Source organism: Ptychodera flava, chromosome 9, assembly GCF_041260155.1.
Source record: "Ptychodera flava strain L36383 chromosome 9, AS_Pfla_20210202, whole genome shotgun sequence".
In the NCBI taxonomy this organism is placed as follows: domain Eukaryota; kingdom Metazoa; phylum Hemichordata; class Enteropneusta; family Ptychoderidae; genus Ptychodera; species Ptychodera flava.
The window spans coordinates 24,133,038-24,155,040 of record NC_091936.1 but is presented as its reverse complement, the minus strand read 5'-3'; the positions used below and the strand labels follow the sequence as shown (position 1 = coordinate 24,155,040).

The window sequence follows — 22,003 nt, the reverse complement described above, 5'->3', positions numbered from 1 at the left end:
AAATATGCGTTGAACCATCACCTTTAACTCTACGCTTGCAAGTTGACACGCAAAACACAGTTTCCTTTAAGAAATCGTTTAGCTGTGGAACCATATATGTTATGTATAGCGGCAGATTTGACACATTAGCCCTAATGGCTTTTTAGATTTCCAACTGATTTTCCAACTGACAGCGATATGCGATGTAGATGTTGGAACCTTTTGTTTCTAACATTACCAAAGATGATAAATAAATGAATATTTCGACACAGGAAAATATGGTAATATCACCATAAACTTGGCGGAAAAAAGTTGTGTATATTTGATACTCAAACAGGTACAGGGAACAAGGCAACGTCACGTGACTAGCCCGCCGTGACACTTGTCCGCATGCGCTGCATCCTGCTTGAATATATTGTGCCGGTGCCATGCTAGTCGGTGATCCGCTTTCGTTTTCATTCCTACACCTTTGTGGAGTACAGATGTCTTTGTCAAGTGTTCCATATCCGAATGTGTAATGGTCTGAAAAGGTACGTCATCGTTACATTTATTTTCCCGGTGCTTTCAGTCTAAGTGTCGGCGGCTCCCCGATCTTGTCCGACAACGGCGTACGAATCATTGCACTACTCTGGCCATTTAATACACTTGCTCACGGGCCGGTACGCGGTTGTCCGGACCGGGTACAGGTACTGGTACCGATGTGTGGTACACATGCAACCATGCATAGTCAGCCGCGACCGTGGTGGAGGTGTGAAGTGTGCATTTCATGGGCGAGGCGTTTCTCGGTAGCACAAAGTGGCGTGTGTGGTCGCTGTGGTTTTCATGTGCAAAATCTCTAGAATTTCTTTACACACGTGAGCCAATCTTACTTACTGACACCTACTGTGCTGTCCTTGATAATAAATTCATCACCTCTAGAGGCTCTACCACATTTATAGTAATCAGTATGCTACAAACCGCACGTCCCCTTTCGTGTATCACAATACGGGCTTTTATGGAAAGCATGTATGCATGGTTAATGCTATAAAAAATAAAGCTTTTGTATTATATCACTACTGTAGAAAAAACCTAAGATCAGTGTGTGTATTAAAGCATATATATATGTGAATGTAGTATATTATCATATTTTCAACAGTTTCAATATTTCGTTTTTATCTTTTATTTATGTTCAGTTTTATGAGTCCTCAACAACACAGTTTGAACACAGTTCCCCAAATAATATGCTGTGTTTCATGTTTCATGTTTAATCTTTCCATCAATTTTGTTATAATATCTGGCAAAATATCTTCTCTTTTTATTTGCATATTCCTTTTCATGATAAACCATCAACACTATTTATTTCCCTTCCTTTCATGTTTGTCATTCAAGTGCTGTGACCATCCTATCGCCGCCATTGGGATTACACACTTACTGAACTTGAAATCTGTACTTGCATGGAACTATATTTATAGGCTTTTTGTTTTCATTTTTGTCGCAAACAATTTTGAAAAAATTTTGATCATCAAATGTTGTTAAAAATGTAAATTAAAATCTGGCATGATTTTTTTTTTTGCAGGTGGTGATATACCAGCCACCCCTTTCAATAGATTGCATTCTGTCTGGATAGTGCCTATTTGTGGGAAAGAATGGAACCGGTTGAAGGTGGTGGCATTATGGATGACCTGCTTGGAAATGGTGGTACCAGCAAGAGACTTAATGTCCAGGATGAGTGCGTCAGCAGCAGTGACACGGGCCTTGAGAGGTTGGCCCATCTGCAGCAGCATGCTGTCAGCATGCTGTCAATCATGCACAATCTTCGAGAGAACGGCAGTCTTTGCGACGTGACTCTATCTGTGCAGGGGAAGCTCATCGCGGCTCATCGCCTAGTTCTTGCCGCTTGCAGTCCGTATTTCAATGCAATGTTCACGAGTGAGGTCCGGGAGCGCACCGAGGACGTCATTACTCTTCAGGATCTTGAGCCGCACGCAGTAGACGCCATTGTTAATTTTGCCTATACAGCTAATGTCGCAGTGACTGAGGCCAATGTGCAAGCGCTGTTGAAGGCTGCAAGTTTGTTACAACTTCAGACGGTTCAGGACGCATGCTGCGAATTCCTAAAATCTCAGCTTGACCCAACGAACTGCCTCGGGATACGTCAGTTTGCCGAGCACCACAGCTGCTTTGATCTCCATTCAACGGCCGATGTGTACACTCAACAAAATTTCTCCAAAGTGTCACAAAATGAGGAATTCCTCCACCTGGGCCTGGAAGACCTTATTGATTTAATTGCCCGGGACACCCTGAATGTGAAAAGCGAAGAGGTGGTCTATCGGGCAGTCGTCACATGGATCAAACACGACCTAGACAATCGCTTACAAAATTTGCCCTCCATTTTAGAGCATGTACGGCTTCCATTGACCTCTTGGGAGTTTCTGACAACGGAGGTTGTCAATGATAATCTGCTGACATCAAACAAAGACTGCCTTAAATTCTATAATGAAGCTAAGCGTTATCATGCCCAGCAGTTCCATCCACAATTACAGGGAGAGTTGAATGTAAGAACGCTTCCGCGGGATTCATTCTGCCAATCAAAGTATATCTATGCAGCTGGTATGTTGATCTTATCATCAACAATTTTTTTTATAAAATTCATTCAACATTGGCTGAGTGAAATAACAGATTACAGTTATGTAGCCTTCAGCCATTCACACATAAAATTTTATGCTTTCAGAAATGATGGTACCTTGATTGTCATAGTGATTGTTGATTAACCTTGAAACCAGTGATGTTTTCCAACTGTTAATTTCTGTATGCATTGCTTTAAGGTAGTATGCACCTCGAAGTGAAAGACTTAAACTTATTGGGCTCAAACTTTCCACAATTAAACTTTCAACCGTTTTCTTACCAAATCAATAATAATAATAATAATAATATTTATTGCTTTAAAAACGCCTTCCATGTAAAAGACATCTCAAGGTGCATTACATTTCAGTTATAAAAATAGAGCAATGGAAAATGGTTAAAAATCACACAAGTAACTCTCTTTAAAAAGGTAAGTTTTTAAATGAGACTTAAAAACGTTAAAATTATCAACACATCGGAGTTTCGATGGCAGCCTGTTCCACAGCCGCGGAGCACAAACAGAAAACGACCTATCACCGTAAAACACAGTGTTAGCGATCGGCTGGTGTAAACTGATCGCTGCACCATCAGCAGTCGACCGAAGAACAATAATCAGTGGCTGCCATGCAGAGTTTGGAACTAGAAAGTAGGGAAAACAAATTACCTAACATTTGCCGATACTTGGAAGTCAAAATGGCTTCCTTGCCAGTGTTAACTCTATAAAGAAAAATACTAAGTGCATACTTTGACTTTCAAAAAACTAGGATGGTGAAAATTTTTCTCACTCAAACAGCTTTAGCCCTTTTCCTGCCGAGCGTCCTTGTCCGTTATCCTGCCAAGTCAGTTGAAAACCGCCCCATAATATGTGCCTGCAAAAGATTGGCTCTCCTGCACGCCATCCTGCCAGGCATTTTGGCAGAAATCGCCCATTTTCAGGGTAGTTTTAGCCGTACTTATACGTGTTAGACTTCGATAATTTCTACATGCCCGTAGACAGGGGAAGGAGCTCAAGGGTTACTGCAGAAAAAAATTGAGGTCACCGGCTTTGTTTGCCCCTGGGAGTGCGTCATTTTATTGCCGTTTCATGTTTATTTTTTCGGAAATAAACTCCTTCAGTATTACGCACGTCCGCTAGGCACAAACATCACCTCACTCGTCTGTTAGTCAGAGACCCTGAGGGTCGTGCTAGGGGTGCAGCAGCACCGGCAAACCTGTCCTGTTTCCCCAGGGTAGGGTCAATTGAATACGTACCTTCAACGACTTGGCAGTGTAGCACAAAAACTACGTTTTTGCCGTTGTATTAACGACATGGCTGAGCCATTGAAGCACAGCTCCACGTAGTTTAGCCAGCTCAGTTGGGAGTTGGTTTACGAGTGTTACCGTTCATTACTGACTTAATCGAGTGGTCCTCAGTCAGGTATGGGTTTGTACCGACATGGCTTGGGCTGCAGCTAACCAGTGATAACCAGTCACTACACCCAAGTCTTCAGTTCACTTTTGGGATGCACGGGTGCAACCCAATATGCTTCCATTGTTCTAGCCATCGACGTGTCCACATGCCTGGCAGCCATATTGTACTGCTAGCTGGTTTGTATAACAAAAGCAGTCCCTGCTAAGTGCAGGCGGTATCCCCGTAGCATTGACCTTATGTCCCCTTTTGAATTCTCTGTACGCAAACAGCGTACGTAGTTACCAATGCGTCGGCAAGAGGATACGTTTGCCTGCAAACCAGAGCCAATACTTCGGACGATGGAATAAATAAAAAATCCAAAGCTACGTCCATTGAATGGCACGGCCAAGGCGGTGAAGGACGTTGCCTGGCTTGAACTTGCAGAGCTGAAGCCGAGCTTAGTACGTCGGACACCAGTTTGTTAATGGTATTTCCTTGTCGTTGATATCCGTTCCATCGGAGGAACAAGATGAGCCGTCCCGTCAAAAATACGTTCTCATTTTCAGTCACGCACAACTGAAAAAGTGACTTTCGTCTCGCACCATCGGCACCATCTGCCAAGTCGTTTGCAAGAGGTAGCCTTCTAGATTAGCATTGCCGAGTTGGTCAAGTTCGGCAGCAATCTGTATAGTGCCAAGCAGCCAAGTACGTCCAACTCCGCCAGAAAATGTCACCATGCTATCCTGCCAAGTCCGCTAAAAAGAGGTAAAAAAAACCCAGCCCCCCTCGGGTGTGGGGGACTGCATGGCGGACAGGTTTCTGCACCTTTCCCTGTCTATCGACTCCCTGCGAACCCATTTCGAGGGGAAAAGGCGTTCCTTGTCAGAAAACCTCTCCTCAGATGACCCCTAAACGCACAGGGGATAGCAAAGCGTAGTGCCGTCGACTTGGCAGGAAAGGGGGTACCCAAAAAGGGCCCGATTTCCACCGGGTTGGTAGAATAACGGTCACCAGTGCTTAGATTCTGGCTACACCGAATTTCAAGCGGATTTTCACCGACTTGGCAGGAAAAGGGTTAAAATGAACCCTCACAAGCTGTAGACCAGAAAAATATTTGAAAAATTTTAGAATGAATATCTGTCCTTGAGGTGCATTCTACCTTCAACCTTCACCCTGTTTCCCCTGTATAAGCATCCGCTGACTGTGATGAAACAATAGGAACATACCAAAATCTGATGGCAAAAGGGTTAATTGAGCAATATTGACATGTATTGCTGTTGCAAGATTTTGACTGGTGAAAGAATACACTTATTATACATTATGAAAGTAATCTGCAACACTCTACCATTTCACAGTGGTGGTGAATATTCTGTGCATTTCTAAACAATAGTGCTGCTTGTGACCGTCAGTTTGTAATCATAGATACAGCAGTGCATGCGTTGGATTTTCACGAATTTTCAAAAAATTGTGGTAGAAATTTTGCATAAAAATGATTGAACTGTGACATCATTTGGAGTCAGCCCCGTGTCTTAGAAAATGTCTCTCATTCTTGGAGTGTTATTTTCCCATCTCACGCAGGAGGAGAGACCACCCCGGGCAGATGTACAATCAGCAGTGTCGAACGATACAACTCTGTACAAGATTGCTGGACACCTGTGGCTCCGATGAGGAGCTCCCGTCGCGGAGTCGGCGTCGCCATGCTGCAAAACTTCCTGTATGCCGTTGGTGGGTCTGATGGGCTGAATGCCTTGAACTGCGTCGAGTGTTTCGATCCACAGACCGACTCGTGGAGAATGGTGGCGCCCTTGAATGCCAACCGCAGTAGCGTTGCTGTTGTGACGATGCAGAATCACCTGTATGCGTTCGGTGGCTATGATGGCATGACAAGTATTAGCACCGCTGAACGGTATAATCCCAACTCAAATGACTGGACCCCAATACCAGGTAAGTGCTGCCACCATAACAGTGTTTGAACACTTTCCAACACAATACTATAACTAGTCATCGGTGAGCAATATTTTATTCTGAAAAAAATACTCTTCGAAAATGACTAGACCTAAACAGAATATTCAATGTTGACTTGAATCAAAGTAAAGTTGTACTAACGTCTGAACAATGAATGCTTTATAAATTAGATTTTTAACAACATTATAATTGTGTAATATAAATAGTACCGGTATTTATATCTCTGTTGAAAAAAATTAATCGTTTGCTTTATTGTTACATTGCACAATTCAATGTCTTTTAATATCCTCTAAAATTTGTGATTGAAGAGTACAGTGTATGTGTACCTACAGTAAAATAATACTTATGCGCTCACTGGAAGTAGTTGTATCTCACACATTTCTAAATATCACCAAGATATTTTTGTAATTACATTCATCAAAAGTAAAAAGATGTCAAGCACATGTCAAATGTAGGCGAAAATTACTGTTAGAAAAAAGGTCAGAAAGTTAATGAAAGAAGGCTCAGTTCTGATGTTCTGCTGTCAGATGTGCAACAGTACATATATGCACAACAGTGTTTTCAAATGACATGTCATCAGTCAGATTGCTGTGAGTAAGTCTCATTAAAAACTTGCGTATTGTTATATCTTAACCAGACATGACCTGTCCTCGTAGTATGGCTGGCTCAGTTGTCCTTGGTGGACTTATTTACGTTCTTGGTGGCTATGACGGGGCCAGCGATCTCAGCTCAGTCGAAAGGTACAATCCCAAGGTGAGTGACGTTTATAGTGGCATCACCTTGTAGAAAAGGCCAGTTCTATAATGTCAGAGCTTGTCTGAATCAAACCCATACCATATCCATGTTTCTCTGAGAGTCTGTGGCCAAATTTCTCAGATGAATACACATGCTTTGATTCTCTGCCCCAGTGTTAGTGTTATTACAAAAACAGTCATTTCCAAAGAGATAGCTTCACATGAGATAGCTTCACATGAGGGATGCTCTTTTTAGTTCGTACTGCAATTTGTCTGAAATTTCTGCCTCAGATTTTACTTTACAGTCATGCAGTGAAAATAACCTGTTTGGCAAGCTGTAGGGTTTAGGTCAAGGTCACTTGCATTTACTTAGGCTTTTAGGTATCATTTGAATCTGTACAAAGCGGCAAATGATATCATCATCATTCACTACGGCCCAAAAGTATGCCTCAGTGTACAGTATTCCGCGAAGCATTATTTCTATGGAACAGCGCTTTCAGCCGGTTGCTATTGACAACGGCGAACATTGTATCAATTTATTTTCAATAGATTATCGATCGAAAATCTGTTTGGGTGCCGCTCGTGCTGGGCGCTCGTGTGTTGAGGTCACGTCATAAACATTTCCACAATTACCCGTATATTGACTTATACACTTTAACATCAAGGTATCCGTTGGTTTCCTGTACTGAAAGTAAATCAACGACACTTTTTTCAGTTTTGGTGATAGTTTTACGTACGTTTCAGCACATTTTGTCGCACTTCGGCGTAGTTTGGCCCCATTGTGAACGGGGAACTACACGCGAGTGAGTGAGACCATTGTGAACGGGGAACTACACGCGAGTGAGTGAAACAACAATGTAACAATTTCGGACAAAAGAATATCGATCGATAACGTTCACTGCACGATTACAGTGGAGACTCTACGCCCGTTCGCCTCTGTTCTGTGTTATTTTTGCAGTTAACTGGAATTTTCATAGTTGATATTCGCCAAAATTTGGTGTAAATTACAACAACCTGACAGGTATTTGGTTTGTACAATTTAAGAGACGCTAACCGATTAAAATGCGTCAATATTAGACCTAGATTCTGCATATGCAAACGCCGTCAGATCGCCATTTGATTGAGGGCAAGAGCAAAAATTCAGCGATCGAAAAAATTAAATGCGACTAAAACATGTTTCCTCGAGAAATTCAAAAAACTAAAACGACAGGAATTTTGTATATAAATCAAAGAAACACTGTGCCATTTTTCACTATCATTGGTTCAGAATTGAGAAATTTGAACGAGCGAGAGTTGTACGGTCTGTTCAGTACATTAAACGCCATTGTTTTCTATGGGAAATCGAGCTGATTAGACACATCGTAAAATGAAAAATACATCTGAAAAAAACCGTTGGTTTAACTTTTTCATTTCGCTGTTATTTTTTATAATATTTGGTGTGACATATATCATGAAGGGTAGCTAAAACTCTATGGTTTTATTTTTTTGAGTTTCCCTCTTATTTTTATGAAATGACGAGTTGAAGATCGTTTTGCTGTTGACTGTGTTTTTACGTAATTTTGCATATGGCTGTTATCGCTTACGTATTTTTGGAATTCCCATGTGAAATTCTTCCCAAAATATTATAATTGTAAGGGCAGCATATACGGGAAATAGGACCTGTTACTCTTTCATTAATATTTAGCTGTGCAGCAAGGAAATACGGCGAAATGTATATCACTCTGTTATCTGATATTCACAAAAGTACTCCATTCTGCATTCAGTGTTTTATCACAGCCATCATCAAAACTGCAAATCCACAATAAGTATTCTTTCATATGCTTTTCAACTGCAAGCCAGATTCATCAAATTTTACGATGCCTCTCTGGAATACTTTTGATTAAACAGACCATAAATCATGATGTGATTTTTCTATTATCTTTATTCTGTCATCAGGAATCGATAGACTATGTAAATTCATCATAGTTCTCCTTCCTTATACACATCTCTTCGGAATTTGCAAAATTTTATTTTTATGCACTTTAGATATTGCCGTGACATTCAGTTATCATTCCACACAATCTACAACACTTGATATGGCATTGGTAGTCCTAAAATAAGGTGTTGTTTAGAAAAGATGAGTTGCCTAGGGGATCAAATGCAGTGAGTTGGAACTCTGAGACATCAGTGAATTATTTCACTGTACTGGAATAACCTTTCACCTGATGATAAGAGAACACTTTGTGAATATTCAAAATTTGTTGATGCAAGTCTTGACATGCTCCATAAGGTCCTCTCTGTGATCAGATAACCTGTAAATGCTTGACTGATCTTGCACTCGCTAAAAGACTAGCACTCTCTGAAATATAAACCACTGAATTATTTTTTTTTTAAAGTCTACATGGATATGTGGTACTACAAAATTGCATGTCATTCAATTCAAAATAATGGGATTCCAAGGTATAAAAAAAGACAAACGGTTGCTTTTAGGTGACTTGATTGCTGCCATTCAAGCATTCCAATAGCTTAGCTCCACTCTCTTTGTATCTGCAAAATACTTGTGCCACATTCAAATTCATTTTCTCTGAGCGCATCGCGAACCACCCATTTACGTTTTTACAGAACTTACACTGTATACCACAAGAAGGAAAAGTTGTTGGTGTGAGTGACCAGAGATATGAAGTGAACATTATTTTAAATGATTTCACCTACCGTGACAACAGACCAGAATGGAAGGTTATCTGAAGTGTCCCGACTGTCTTCGGTCCCCGTGGGTCAAAACAGGTCAAACTCTCACAGAAAAGAACTTTTACTGAACAGTTTTAATCCCATTAGTTTCACATAATCGATTTCTCATGAACTTTTGAAGAGCAGCACTTAGCAGCAATAAAAGAAATTGGCGACCTAATTTCCTCCTAAAAAATTTGTTTACAGCTTGACAGATTGATTTGTGAAAGCTCCATAGATATATTATTCAAACAGTCTCTCAATGGTCTGGTCTTTGCAAAGGAAATCTCTTGATAACAAATCTGAGGAAAGTTGTGCCTGTTATTTCTTGTTCTATGGGATAGTGCAATCATTTTCTAAACCAAAAGGAAATTGGAAGTTCTCCTTTTTGTTTTTATCAACATTTACATAAATATCAGAGTATGAACACAGGGTGTGGTACCATTTTGTACTTCCTGATAGTAAAAAGTGTTTTTTTAACCCTTTTCCTGCCGAGCGCCCCTGTCCGTTATCCTGCCAAGTCGGTCAAAACCGGCCCCCTTTTCCGTGTCTACAGAAGATAGGCTCTCCTGCACGCTTTCCTGCCAGGCATTTGGCGGGAAAATACCGCATTTTCGGGGTACGATTACCGACCATATACGTGTTAGACTTCAAAAATTTTTGCATGCCCGTATAGAGGGGCAACCGCTGATGAGGTTGTGTCCAGAAAATGACGAGGTCACGGGCGTTGTTTGCCCCGGGGGACGTGCACTTTTATGCCCTTTTCTAGCTTACTTTCGCGGAAGTAAAGCTCGTTCGCCGGCACGCACGGCCACACCGGGAAACGTCACCTCTCTCGTGGGTTAGTAGAAGACCCAGGGGTTAGTGCTATGGGTGCGGGAGCACCCTCAAACCTGTCCTGTTTCCCCTGGGTTGTGTCACTTGGCCACGTACTTTGAACGACTTGGAAGAGTCGCACATTGCAGTCTGCTTTGACGTAGTGTCAACGACATAGTTCCGCCATTGAAGGAAGGCGTGTACGTAGTTTGGCCAGTTCAGTGAACACTTAGCTCGTTAGTGTTACCGTTTCCTAACAGGTTAGTTGTGCAGTTGTTACTAAGGTGCAGTTTTGTACCACCTTAGCTCTGGACAGTGCAACTGCTCTATGCACTAACCCCAACGACAGATGGTTGGTACAACGTCTACGTCGCACGAGCACAGCCTCCGTTGGGCTGTGCCCCTCCCACGTGATACAACGCACGTTCATCCATTACTATAGCGTCCTTACGGATCTGCCAAAAACGAAAGTGGGGGTAAAAACAAAACAAACGAAAATATGCGATCATAGATAGTATTTTATTCGGGAATAATTTACATTATGCCGAACAATAAATCTCGGAGTCTGTCTCGACGTCCGAGTGCATGGTCCGTGTTTCAAAAATTACAATCGGGGTGGCAAGATCCGTGTTTCAAAAATTATAATAGGGGGAATTGTACAAAATAATCCGTCTAAACAAAACAAACGAAAATATGCGATCCATAGATAGTATTTTATTCGGGAATAATTTACATTATGCCGAATAATAAATCTCAGAGTCTGTCTCGACGTCCGAGTGCATGGTCCGTGTTACAAAGATTACAATCGGGGGATTGTACAAAATAATCCGTGTTTCAATTTACAATCAGCGGGATCGTAAAGCACAAACAAACGGCACAACCGTGCTCAAAATGTGATCATGGTCCGTGTTCAGAATACAGTCAAGCCACTGTTAGGCGAAGCTGTCCCCTGTCCGTTATTTACGTCGGGTTCTCTTGCTGATGGGTGTCGTCGGGGCTGTGTGAGTAGAGGTCTGCACGCCAATGCTCCTCTTACCTCGTAGCATCATGCGATGATGAAAAGCCGCAAAACACTCGCCCTCGTGAAGATGAACCCCGCACAGACTACATCCTTTGGACGTCTCAGACAGTCGTCCGCTCGCAGTGGTCTTACCCTCTCTGCTACATACTTTACAGCATTTCTGCCGCCCCTCCAAACGGCTGACAACGTGCATCGGCTGATTTTGTGGATTGATGTACGAGGCAAGAGAAACAGTGGCCTCGACCTCTCTCACACTGGGCTGCGATCGCCCACAATAACCGCCAATGAGTTGTTTCCCGACACGCAGATGAAACATCTTATGGGTCAGCTTACTATCAGGGTGTACATGCTTGAAGCATATATATGCATTTACCAGGGCAACATCAATCAGGTAACATGCCAGATATGTCCACCATCTGTGGTTCTTGCGCCCAGTGTGAAAGTACTTGCGCTTCTGGTTGGCTCGGTCGACGCCTCCCATGTACCGGCGATAATTATACAGCGACAGAGGCACTTGTCGCCGCTCGTCTCCCTCCCCCACTGGCACGCACTCCAAGGGTGGATAGACCGTATTCAAGATCAGCACCTGAGCGTTACTATCCTGATAAGCAGTGATGTTAAGACGAGAGTCCGTTCTGGTCGTGGCTTTCATATCCCCAACAGACAGAGGAAGGCGCTTCCTCTTACCCGGCGGAATTAATTGAGGGGGCATGGTGCGACGATTACGGCGGTTGAAACTCCCGACCATGTAGATCCCGGTCTCCATCAGCTCTCTAGCAGTAACGACCGTGCTAAACAGGCTATCACAGAATAGGCTGTGATTATATCCACAGAATGGCTGGACCAGCTCCATCGTAATTCTTTTCACCACACCTCGCTCCTGCCGTCTCCCATCAGTCCGATCCCGATATTTCACACCTAGGTACGGTGCAAAGTTAGCTATGTATGCAGTGGTGGAGTCGCACAGCTGCCATATCTTGAAACCGTCTCGATCAGGCTTATGCGGTAATCTCTGCTTAAATTTAGAACGGCCCTTAAATCGCACCATGCCCTCGTCGATGGAGATCTCTCTACCCATCTTATAATTATTTACGCACCGGTCAACTATGGGCTCCATCCATGGATTGATTTTATACAGGGGATCCTCCTGACACCGACGTCGGCGGCGTGCCTCATCAGGATCACGACGTGGATCGTTCTCTGGGTCTGCCAGATGAAAGTATCGCATAAGCTGCTGAAAGCGACTGCGGGTAATCACAGTAGAAATACCCTGGTTTCTCAGAAAGGGATCGCTAGACCAATAATCCTCCACTGATGATTTACGGTCGATACCCATACAGACTAAGACCCAATGAACGCCTGCACCTCTCGGTAGTCAGCGTTACGCCAGTATTTATCTATTTTCCTAGCGATATGTCGCTGGTGGAATTTGGCGTATTTATTAGTCTCGTCCTTGGCCAATCTGATCAGTGTAGCTGGAATAAACTTAAAAAGTAATCGAGCTCACGGGCGTGGCTGGGCAAGGTGAAAGTCGGTCCTCTCTCATGGTCAAAATCGGTCTCCTCAAATATATTAGCATCGTAGTCTCCGACATACGCCAGACAGGAGGTGTGTCGTCCTCCGCCAACACAGCAGCAACGTCATCATCGTCGTCAGAGCTTGCCTCACCTACATACTGCCTGTCATAAAAGTCATCGTCCTCTGCCGCATCCTCGTCAACCTCCGAGTCGGACTCAGCGGTGATATCACCGTCGTCTGGGCGTCTGGGCCTGAACTCGCCCGTAGCGGCATCAAGGATCATATCTGGCTCAAAATCAGGTGGGCTATCCTGATAACGAACCCTCCGCACTATCTTTTTCGGCGGGGACATCGCAGCACACGAAACTATGGCAGTAGCGGGCTCGGCAGCCTCTGCTGATGACGAGGACTCAAGCTCTTTCGCACTGGGCACAGGAACCTCTCCTGACGCAGGATGAGGGCTCATAGTAGCAACAGGTGGTGTCTCTCCCGGAGCAGCCGGGGGAGAACCAATGGCATCAGCCGTCTCATTACTCACTGTCTCACTAGCAGCAGCAGACGTAGTCTGTGCAGGTGAAGTATCTCCCACAAGAGCAGATGTAGTCTCTGCAGGTGAAGTAGTCTCTCCCGGAGCAGCCGGGTGAGAACCACTGGCAACCGGTGACCCGTCATCATCCTCATCGGCAGAACGATCGGTCTTACGTTTACGCTTACCACTGGTCTTTTCAGCCGGAGATGGCTTCGCCTTACGGGAGCGTTTCTTGCCCGACTTCTTAGAACGTTTACTAGGGACATCACAACGATCGCTACCACTACCGCCCGGAGACTCTGCATCTTTGAGCTTCAGTCGTCTGCTCGCCTTCAGAAAACTTTTGCGGTCCGTCAAGCTCATGTCTGGAACAGTGTCGACAGACTAGCAGGTCCCTCCCTTTTAAAGCCACAGGGAAACAAAGCCCTGGACATGATTGGACGCAGGGGTGTTAATATATGCATCCACCTGTTATTATAATGGACCTACGGCAATCAGTCCACCAACCGGCGCTGACATTCCTACCCGTCATGTAAATTGCCTGTCCGCACCATTTGATATGCTAATAATACTCATTTGCGATGCAAATCCCTCGAGCACTTAGCATAACATAGTCAATGTCATTAGCATCTCAACTTGACATTCCGTCCAGCTGGTACGTGGCATGCGCACCTGCCACCCAAGGACGTTGGCCCAAGCCCATGTTTAGTACGGGTGGGAAACCCGTATCTTTAACCTCATGTCCCTTCTAAGTACGCCTGCGCAGGGCGTATTGTCATCCAAGTCGGTGACAAGCCAACCCGACAGATTGCCCATTAAGCAGTAATGGACTGGCCGTCTCGTTCTTGTACGGCAACGAACAGTGCTTCAGCGGCTTGTTTAGGTCATAACCGTCGCCTGCCGAGCGGCTTACCCAACTAAGGCGGTCAAAGATGAAGGATGCCAAAATTGTCAACGGCTGTCTCGGCCTCGTCCGTTGGGCAAACATGGCTCCTTCAAATAACGTGGCCAGCACGTCTACGTCATCAGCGGTGATGACGACCCGTCATTGACGCCCGAGTGCGTAAAACTCGGAATATACCGACAGGTACCTCTACCTGAGTCGGTCATACTACGGTATAAACCAAACACAGGTCTGCCAACTCCCGTTAGACTCGGCCGTTAGCCGAACTTCACAGGGACAACATAGGCGTAACAAGTCGGTGAACAACGGTTCACGCACCTAACCGCAGCCGCCAAGTCGGTGAACAATGGTATCAAATTTTGAGGCCATGTTCCTGAATGGCAAGGCTGAGGCGGTGTGTTTCGTTGCACGGCTTGAACGTCTAGAGCCAAGTGCAGCCGACAACGTCCGACATCTGAGTGGGTAGTCTTTTCGAGAAGGTAACAAGTCGGTTAAAAGCGGTGGTTACCCTTCACAAATGTCGCTCAAGTCCGTTCGGATCAGTTCCATGTCAGGGACTAATCAAGCCGAGTCCGTCAAATCCGTCCGCACTTCCCGTCAATCAGGACCAAGTCCGTGATTTTCGTCTCGCACCATTGGCAAAAAATTGCACCGCCAGCTGAGGCGGTCTTAGGCGGTTGCCTTAGAGAAAGCCGAGTCCGTCAAATCCGTCCGCACTTCCCGTCAATCAGGACCAAGTCCGTGATTTTCGTCTCGCACCATTGGCAAAAAATTGCACCGCCAGCTGAGGCGGTCTTAGGCGGTTGCCTTACAGATTAGCGTTGCCGAGACGGTCAATTTCGGCCGCAATCTATGTAGTGCCTCAGAGCCAAGTTACCCCAAACTCCGCTAGAATACGTCAACGTGCTAACCTGCCAAGTACGCTACTCGTCCCCAAAAAAAAAACCAGTCCCCCACCGGGTGGGGGACTGGCTGGGTAGCTTCCGCACCTTTCCCTGTCGTTGGACTCTCTGTGAACCCATTTCGAGAGCAAACGCCGTTCCTCGCCCAAAACCTGTCCTCGAACGACCCCTAGCGCGAGCAAGGGTTTGCTACACGTAGTTCCGTCGACTAGGCAGGAAAGGGGGTACCAAAAAGTAGCCCGATTTCCACCGCCTTGGCAGGATAACGGCCGTGGCTGCTCAGATTCTAGCTACACCGAATTTCAAGCGGATTTTCACCGACTTGGCAGGAAAAGGGTTAATATCTAGCATTCTGTCGGAAGTTCAAATAGAGATTGAGTTTTTTTCTCTCAATTTAAAAGGAAATCATGGTCTGAAAATCTTATGTCAGCAAACTGACTGTTGAAGTGTAGACTTGTTGTAGGTCACAATTCACATGTATGTATGAAGAAACACAATGGAAGAACAATGGCGATTGTTATTCATTTCTGTGTAAGACAAAAGAAATCATTGTGAATTTCAAACATGCCCTTGAATGAAAACAGGGTACACACACAGATCTCTGTCACTTGCATATCAAACAAGCACCTAGCAGACCTAGCATAGCTGTTTGTAATGAGTGTGTTGACCTTTATAAGAGCAGATGTACCTGACAGTTGTTTTAGGAAATGCTGAGATTCAGTGAAAATTTGGGGGGGCATAATTTTGATGTGGAATTTGACAGTGCCAGGTGCATGCAGTACGTGTGCACTGCAAGTGTACAGGTTGTTCAGAAAGAGAATTTCAAGTGTGTAAATCATAGTTTCAACAGTACCTGTTTTCCAGTTCTGTGAGAGTAGATTTGCATATGATCAGTAAGGTTTGAAGTTTCTATATGGTCTGTGTTTTTGTCTTTGCAAAAGCTAGTGAAGCTGTTTGTGAAGATTTTTTCAAAGCTTCTCATAATTATGTGTATTCATCCATGTCTGGTATTTAAGACAAAATTATAAATATCAGATGACAGTTCCAGGTTAATTAAAATCGCTGTAAATTACTTTTTAATGAGCCTAGACTGGATTGTGTCTTGTTTCAGACAAAAGAGTGGAGTACAATAGCACCCATGTTGACCCGTCGATCCATGCTAGGTGCCGCCGTCTTGAAAGGAAAGATTTATGTGGTCGGTGGATGTGAACAAGATTTGAGGTAAGACATGACATTTCCTGTCTGCATTTACTTTTTAAAATGGTAAACTGGTGGGTAATACATGTACCAGCATTTGTCCATCATTTCGTCTGTATGTCATTGTACTAAAAATGTCCATGTAAATATTCTAATATAGTCACAAATGCTAGAAATATTTTAGTTTCATGTCTGTTTCCCAGATCCCTAGCCCAAAGTTCTGCAAAAAAAAAAATATTTTCAATATGTATTGTGCAGGTTTCAGTAAACTGCGAAACAGTATATTGAAAAATAATAAATTTCAGTCACGTTCACAGGATATTCTTCACAAAGAGATTTTGAGGGGTAGTCACAACTCTGTGATTTGAGCAATCGATTCAGATGTTCATAACCATACAAATGAATAGTTTTGCAGCAAAATAATATGCAAATTATGTATAGTTTTGTGAATGTGCCATCATTGCTTTCTATTTGAGAGCTGCGGAGAATGTTACTTTGAAGTGATGAAAGGAAAGTCAACATCCAATGTTGTTATTTGAAGTTGTAGTTGTTATGGTAGGAAATTAGTGAGATAATAATCAGAATGGATAACAATGGATTCTTTAGACACTTTGGTTTATCCCTTTGAGTGCTGTAATTTTTCTCACCGAAATTTCTGTGCAACATTTTACCAATTTTTATGAATTTTTCTGTAATTTTTGATAATTTTGGATCTAATAGACATCACATTTCATTGGCTACAGTTTTTCACAAACATTTTGGCAAAATATGAAAAATTTGACTTGGGCAAATTTTATAAAGGTGACCAAAATTGACTTTAGCGCTCAAAGGGTTAATTTCTGTCTTTTTCTTTTCCTTCAAGTTTGGCCAGTGTGGAGGTCTATGATCCTGCCACAGACTCATGGAGTCTTGTGTCACCCACTCGGCAACCGAGAAGTGGTGTTGGCGTGGTCGTCTTGGGTCAGAAACTCTATGCAATCGGCGGGTATGATGGCAGTGACTACCTGAGAACAGTGGAAGTGTACGACAGTGTTCGGGACCAGTGGAGTGACTCGACAAGCATGGCGACATGTCGTAGAAGATTCGGTTGCTGCTGTTGATGAGATCTGTTTGACATTCCATTGACCAGAAGAAGAAATACTTCCATTCCAAAAAAATCCTCCAACTGAAGATATGCTTTTTTTAAAACCAAAATTAGAATTGTAGTATTTATAGAATCTATATTCAGTAAACCAGCTTGAACTGAACATGTGGGTTGAGAAAGTGGCACTCTGAAGAAACTGTCTTTTTTCACAGTGTGTTTCAAATTTCATCATGTTTGCTTCACCTTTGCTTGAGACTAGGAATGGGTTTTAATTCAAAAACAGATTCAATTTATCCATTGTTTGGTTCAGGTTGGATTTTTGTCTTCATATTTTCAACATTCCTCTTTTTTGACAATCTTGTGTAATTCAGAGATGCCTTCAGCATGCCTTCAACTGCAGTCATGTCACTCACCTTCAATATCATGAAGAAAATGAACTCAAGCCTTAACCAAAAAAAATGAAAAATTTTAAAAAGATATTTTTACATACAAAGCAAAATTAATGAATGTATCACCATCAAATTTTATAATCAAACTGATAAAAATCTGCAATCTTACTAAGAAGGCAATAGTTTCATATTTGCCGTCGTGCACACTGACTTTTATCGATATTTATTACTTTGCAATATATTTGGACAGTACTGAAAGAGATCTTTTTGTGTATACTTGAAGTATTCAATGCAAAGTTTCAGAATTTCAACTTTTTATACATTGTTTTATCTTTTTCAGATTTATAAGTGTCTGTGTCTCATCAATGCATGGTGTGCATGTTTCCGTAGATACCAATTCTTTTCAAGGGTCAACATTTTTCATTTAGAGTCTTGTAAGCAGACACTTTGAAAAAACCTGTCTAGTTAAACTGAAATATTTTCTTTATTTTTCTTAAGTGTCACCCATAGGATGAACTTCAGCCAGTATTTCCAATCCAGTCTTAAATATCCAAAGTCCAGTCTCAGTTGAATCACATTTGATTTCAACAACAAACATGTGAAATATTTGATATTTTCATACTTGGCAAAAGAAATGTTGTTGTGTTGATATCTCTGTTGCATATTCAGCAAGACATAACGTTATTTGGCATGATTGACATCATACATGTTAATTTAATTGAATTTAATTTACATAAATTTCTGCATGGTCACCTTGTGATATGACAATATCCAGTCAAGAAAAGTGTTATTGGACTGCAAGTATATAGATGTTCACAATGCTTCAGTTAGGTCACATAGTCGACATATATGCAAATATTAGAAATAATTATCGGGATGGATAGACAGCTGTATTTGATTAGTAGCTGGAAATGTTCTCTGTTTGAGTTTTCAAGTCAAGACAATCACTGAGTTTCAATTTCACTGTGAATATCAAACACATTTACCCCCTCCCCCCTTTTGGTATAGCCTTCACATATACCATAGGTGCAGCTTGATCCAAGTGCAAGGATTAAGGGTGGAAGGCTAAAATGAGAGGAGCACTTTAAGATTTAATCCACATACCATCTGTCACTATTATAGTATTTAGCATAAAGGAAACCAGAATCCAACAATGTCAATTTGATAGCAAATCCAGTGATCTAAAATTCAGAAAAACTACTTTCTTGTCCAGATCAGTGGACATGCAATTCTACTTCTCTGCAGACCAGTGACTACTATTGAAGCTGTACAGAGACAAATGGTTAGAGTGCCACCAGATAAGCTTGCACGATCCTGGCATTGACCATGACACAGGTCCTTGAGAACAATAAATACCAAATAGACATAAGCCCTGGTGAAATGTCCTGACATGATCAGTCAGATGACTATGTATCAAGCAGCTGGTCTGGTATAGCATCTAGAATATGTCATTTACAAGGACTTTAATGCATTTTGCAGTCACTTAGATCACTCGACCTTCATGTTGATCTGAGAATCTAGATAAACTGTATATTGTATGCTTAGTACATTTTGTGACTAATGTTATAAGTTTTCATATGGTAACAACAAAATCATTTTCCTGTCATCATTGATGATTTAAATGTCAACAGATGATTTGTGCAATGATACTGTAATGGGTTCCAATGGCTTCGTAAATTACAATAAGTGGTTATGCACCTGAGGGCGATACAATTTTAATATTTAACATGACAGCATTTGCTTTAACATTCCATCAAATGTGTGCAAAAATAATCAGTTTACAAGCTTTCAGCAAGGTCATCAGATATGCTCACTGGTATCAGCGCAATTGACCTTGGACAGGGTGAGGGTTAGGACTAGGGTTACAGTAGTGTAGTCTGGAGAAAGTACATCACCAGGGGGTGACTGTCCTAGAACCTATAAGGTTCAGGAGACACACAGCCCTATGTCCAGGGGGTGACTGTCCTAGAACCTACAAGGTATCGGACACAGTCCTATATATAGGAAGTTACTGTCCCGGAACTGCCTAGGTTCAGTAAACACCCCATCCTAATAAGTATCTCTGTGAGTTTAGCTGAAATCATTCCAATTTTAATGACAACACAGGGGATATCTGTAACATACCAAGAGTGGTTACCATATTAACATACAATAGACTTAACTGCCCCAACCCAGCTGTTCCATTCCATAATAGTACGCACACTGATAACGGAAAATTCCTGTGACTTAATTAATTTTACTTGTAAAACTGAACTTTCCCATATTATTCTTCATGAAATGTAAATCAATATGATACCACCCTAGAAATATATTTGATTTGACATATCAGAAGGGTCTCAAGGTATTGAGGTTGCTTTAACAACTTTTTCTGAAAACAGTGTTTCTGTATTTTATTTATCTGTGAGTGTAGATAGTTTATACTTTATGTTGAGATGTACTGTGCATTAAGGTGTTTTTGTTTAAAGTGACGAATGAAAATATTTATACATAGAAGCATGCTTTAGAAACTCAATCCACAGGTAATGGTATAAGCAGTAATTTTTGAAAATTTATAAGTCACAAGCTTGCCTGCGCTCAGATATCTCAGATAGATATTTGCATTTTCACAAATGGAATGTGTATAGGGTTTCTGAGGCAACACTGATGCATATGTTTAATCATGTCAAATTGATGTTTGAAATTTTACGTGACAGCTGGATTACATTTGACCTCAGCCTAAGGTCACACACTGTATTCAGATTGTCGTAATTTATGCAGGTCATCACTATGTTAATCCCATCGAGAAAATACAAAACATGTTATTTGTGTTAATTTATTTTGATTTGTATATTCAAAAACATGTGACCTTAACCAATAGTTCTGACATGCAATAACCAGTGAGTTGATGTGCTTATTTGCATACAGGTTTTATACTCGATCACAACAAGATGGCTGGTCTATGTGCGTTTTTTAATGACCTAAAAAGGGAAACACCTTCTCAAAATCTGTCATGAAAACAAATGTCAAGTAGGGTGACAAATAACCCTGCCATAACAAACTCAAATGTGTTTTGCTTCCCATGGCAGTTGTAAGCTACCTACAGTGTAGCATATATTTCTGGCAGATACAAGAAATTATGTCAACGTTGCACCTCACGGTATCCTAGCTGTCAGAACACAGGGTTGAGGGTACACCTTGTCAATCAATTCTGTCTATTTGTTTGTGAGATATAGAATTATGTCAAAAATTTCATGAGAAATGCAATATTTGCGCACAGTGAGGTTGAAAGACAGCAACTTTGTTAAATTAATTCTACCAAGAAATCCTGCAAAAATTTGGCATTCACATTTTCTAAAATTCTGTGAAGTCTTCAAGAAATGTACAATAGTTTAATAACCAGTGATGGCAACACCTTACATCACTGTGTTGATATCTGAAATGCAAAGCTAGTTGTGCCTATGGTTCGTTTTTAAACAAATGCACATTGTTTCTAATTTCTCTCATGCAGCTTCTTATCTAAATTATTGATTTTATAGCATGAACTTTCATTTCAAAAACAGTAATTTAAAGTGTACATATGTATTCCATTTTGTTTCTTGATAAAGAACTCTTCTTTACCATAAGTTCTTGGTCCTTCAATAAAAAGCAATCAGTTGAGTCCATGCAATTCTTAAATGTTCATGAAGGAGAGAATTAGGTAGCTTTTATAGCACATTCGATGAATTTTATCATCACATTTCACAAATAGTTGTGGTATCCAAGGTTTTTAATTTTACATATCAATAGGTAACCATGAGGAAATAACTTGAAAATAAAACGTTGTTTACGTACTGTACTGTGTGTTGTGATGTGTATGAATGTGGGAATGCAGTGGTTTTTGATAAGGTAGGTAGCTAGGTAAAATTTAAAAGGAGTTTCCTGGTGTGTTACGAGGGGTTTCATATGGCAATGTCAATGCAATGCCATCAGCGGGCAACAGAAATGGTGCCAGCATTCCCAAACCACTCTCCTAGCTCCCCAAATCTCAGTAAAAAACACTGCAGTAGTAGGTTCCATTTGTCTGGCCATGCATGGAGCCCTTTAACTCTGTTTGCTGACGGCAGGAGAACTGGGATATCAAATGACAAATAGACTTTCACTTTCTGCACACTGTGCATGTTGGGTACGAGGTCTGACAGGTCAAATAAGTAGCAGTAAACAGTTGTATATTGTGTCTATAAGCAAATTAGTATAACAGCAAAAAGGGTATTTCAAATGGTAAAAATTTGAATGATGAAATCATTTCTACT

The 22,003-nt window shown here is 41.8% G+C and overlaps 1 protein-coding gene across 1 annotated transcript; it reads left to right on the top strand.

Annotated features, from left to right (window-relative positions):
* Window positions 1-369: 369 nt before the first annotated feature.
* LOC139140443 (kelch-like protein diablo) lies at window positions 370-21,549 on the top strand. Its single transcript, XM_070709731.1, has 6 exons — window positions 370-509; window positions 1,535-2,568; window positions 5,549-5,914; window positions 6,573-6,688; window positions 16,177-16,286; window positions 17,125-21,549. Exons 2-6 carry the CDS (start codon window positions 1,605-1,607, stop codon window positions 17,360-17,362), a joined length of 1,794 nt encoding a protein of 597 aa, XP_070565832.1. The 5' UTR covers window positions 370-509; window positions 1,535-1,604; the 3' UTR covers window positions 17,363-21,549.
* Window positions 21,550-22,003: the final 454 nt, after the last annotated feature.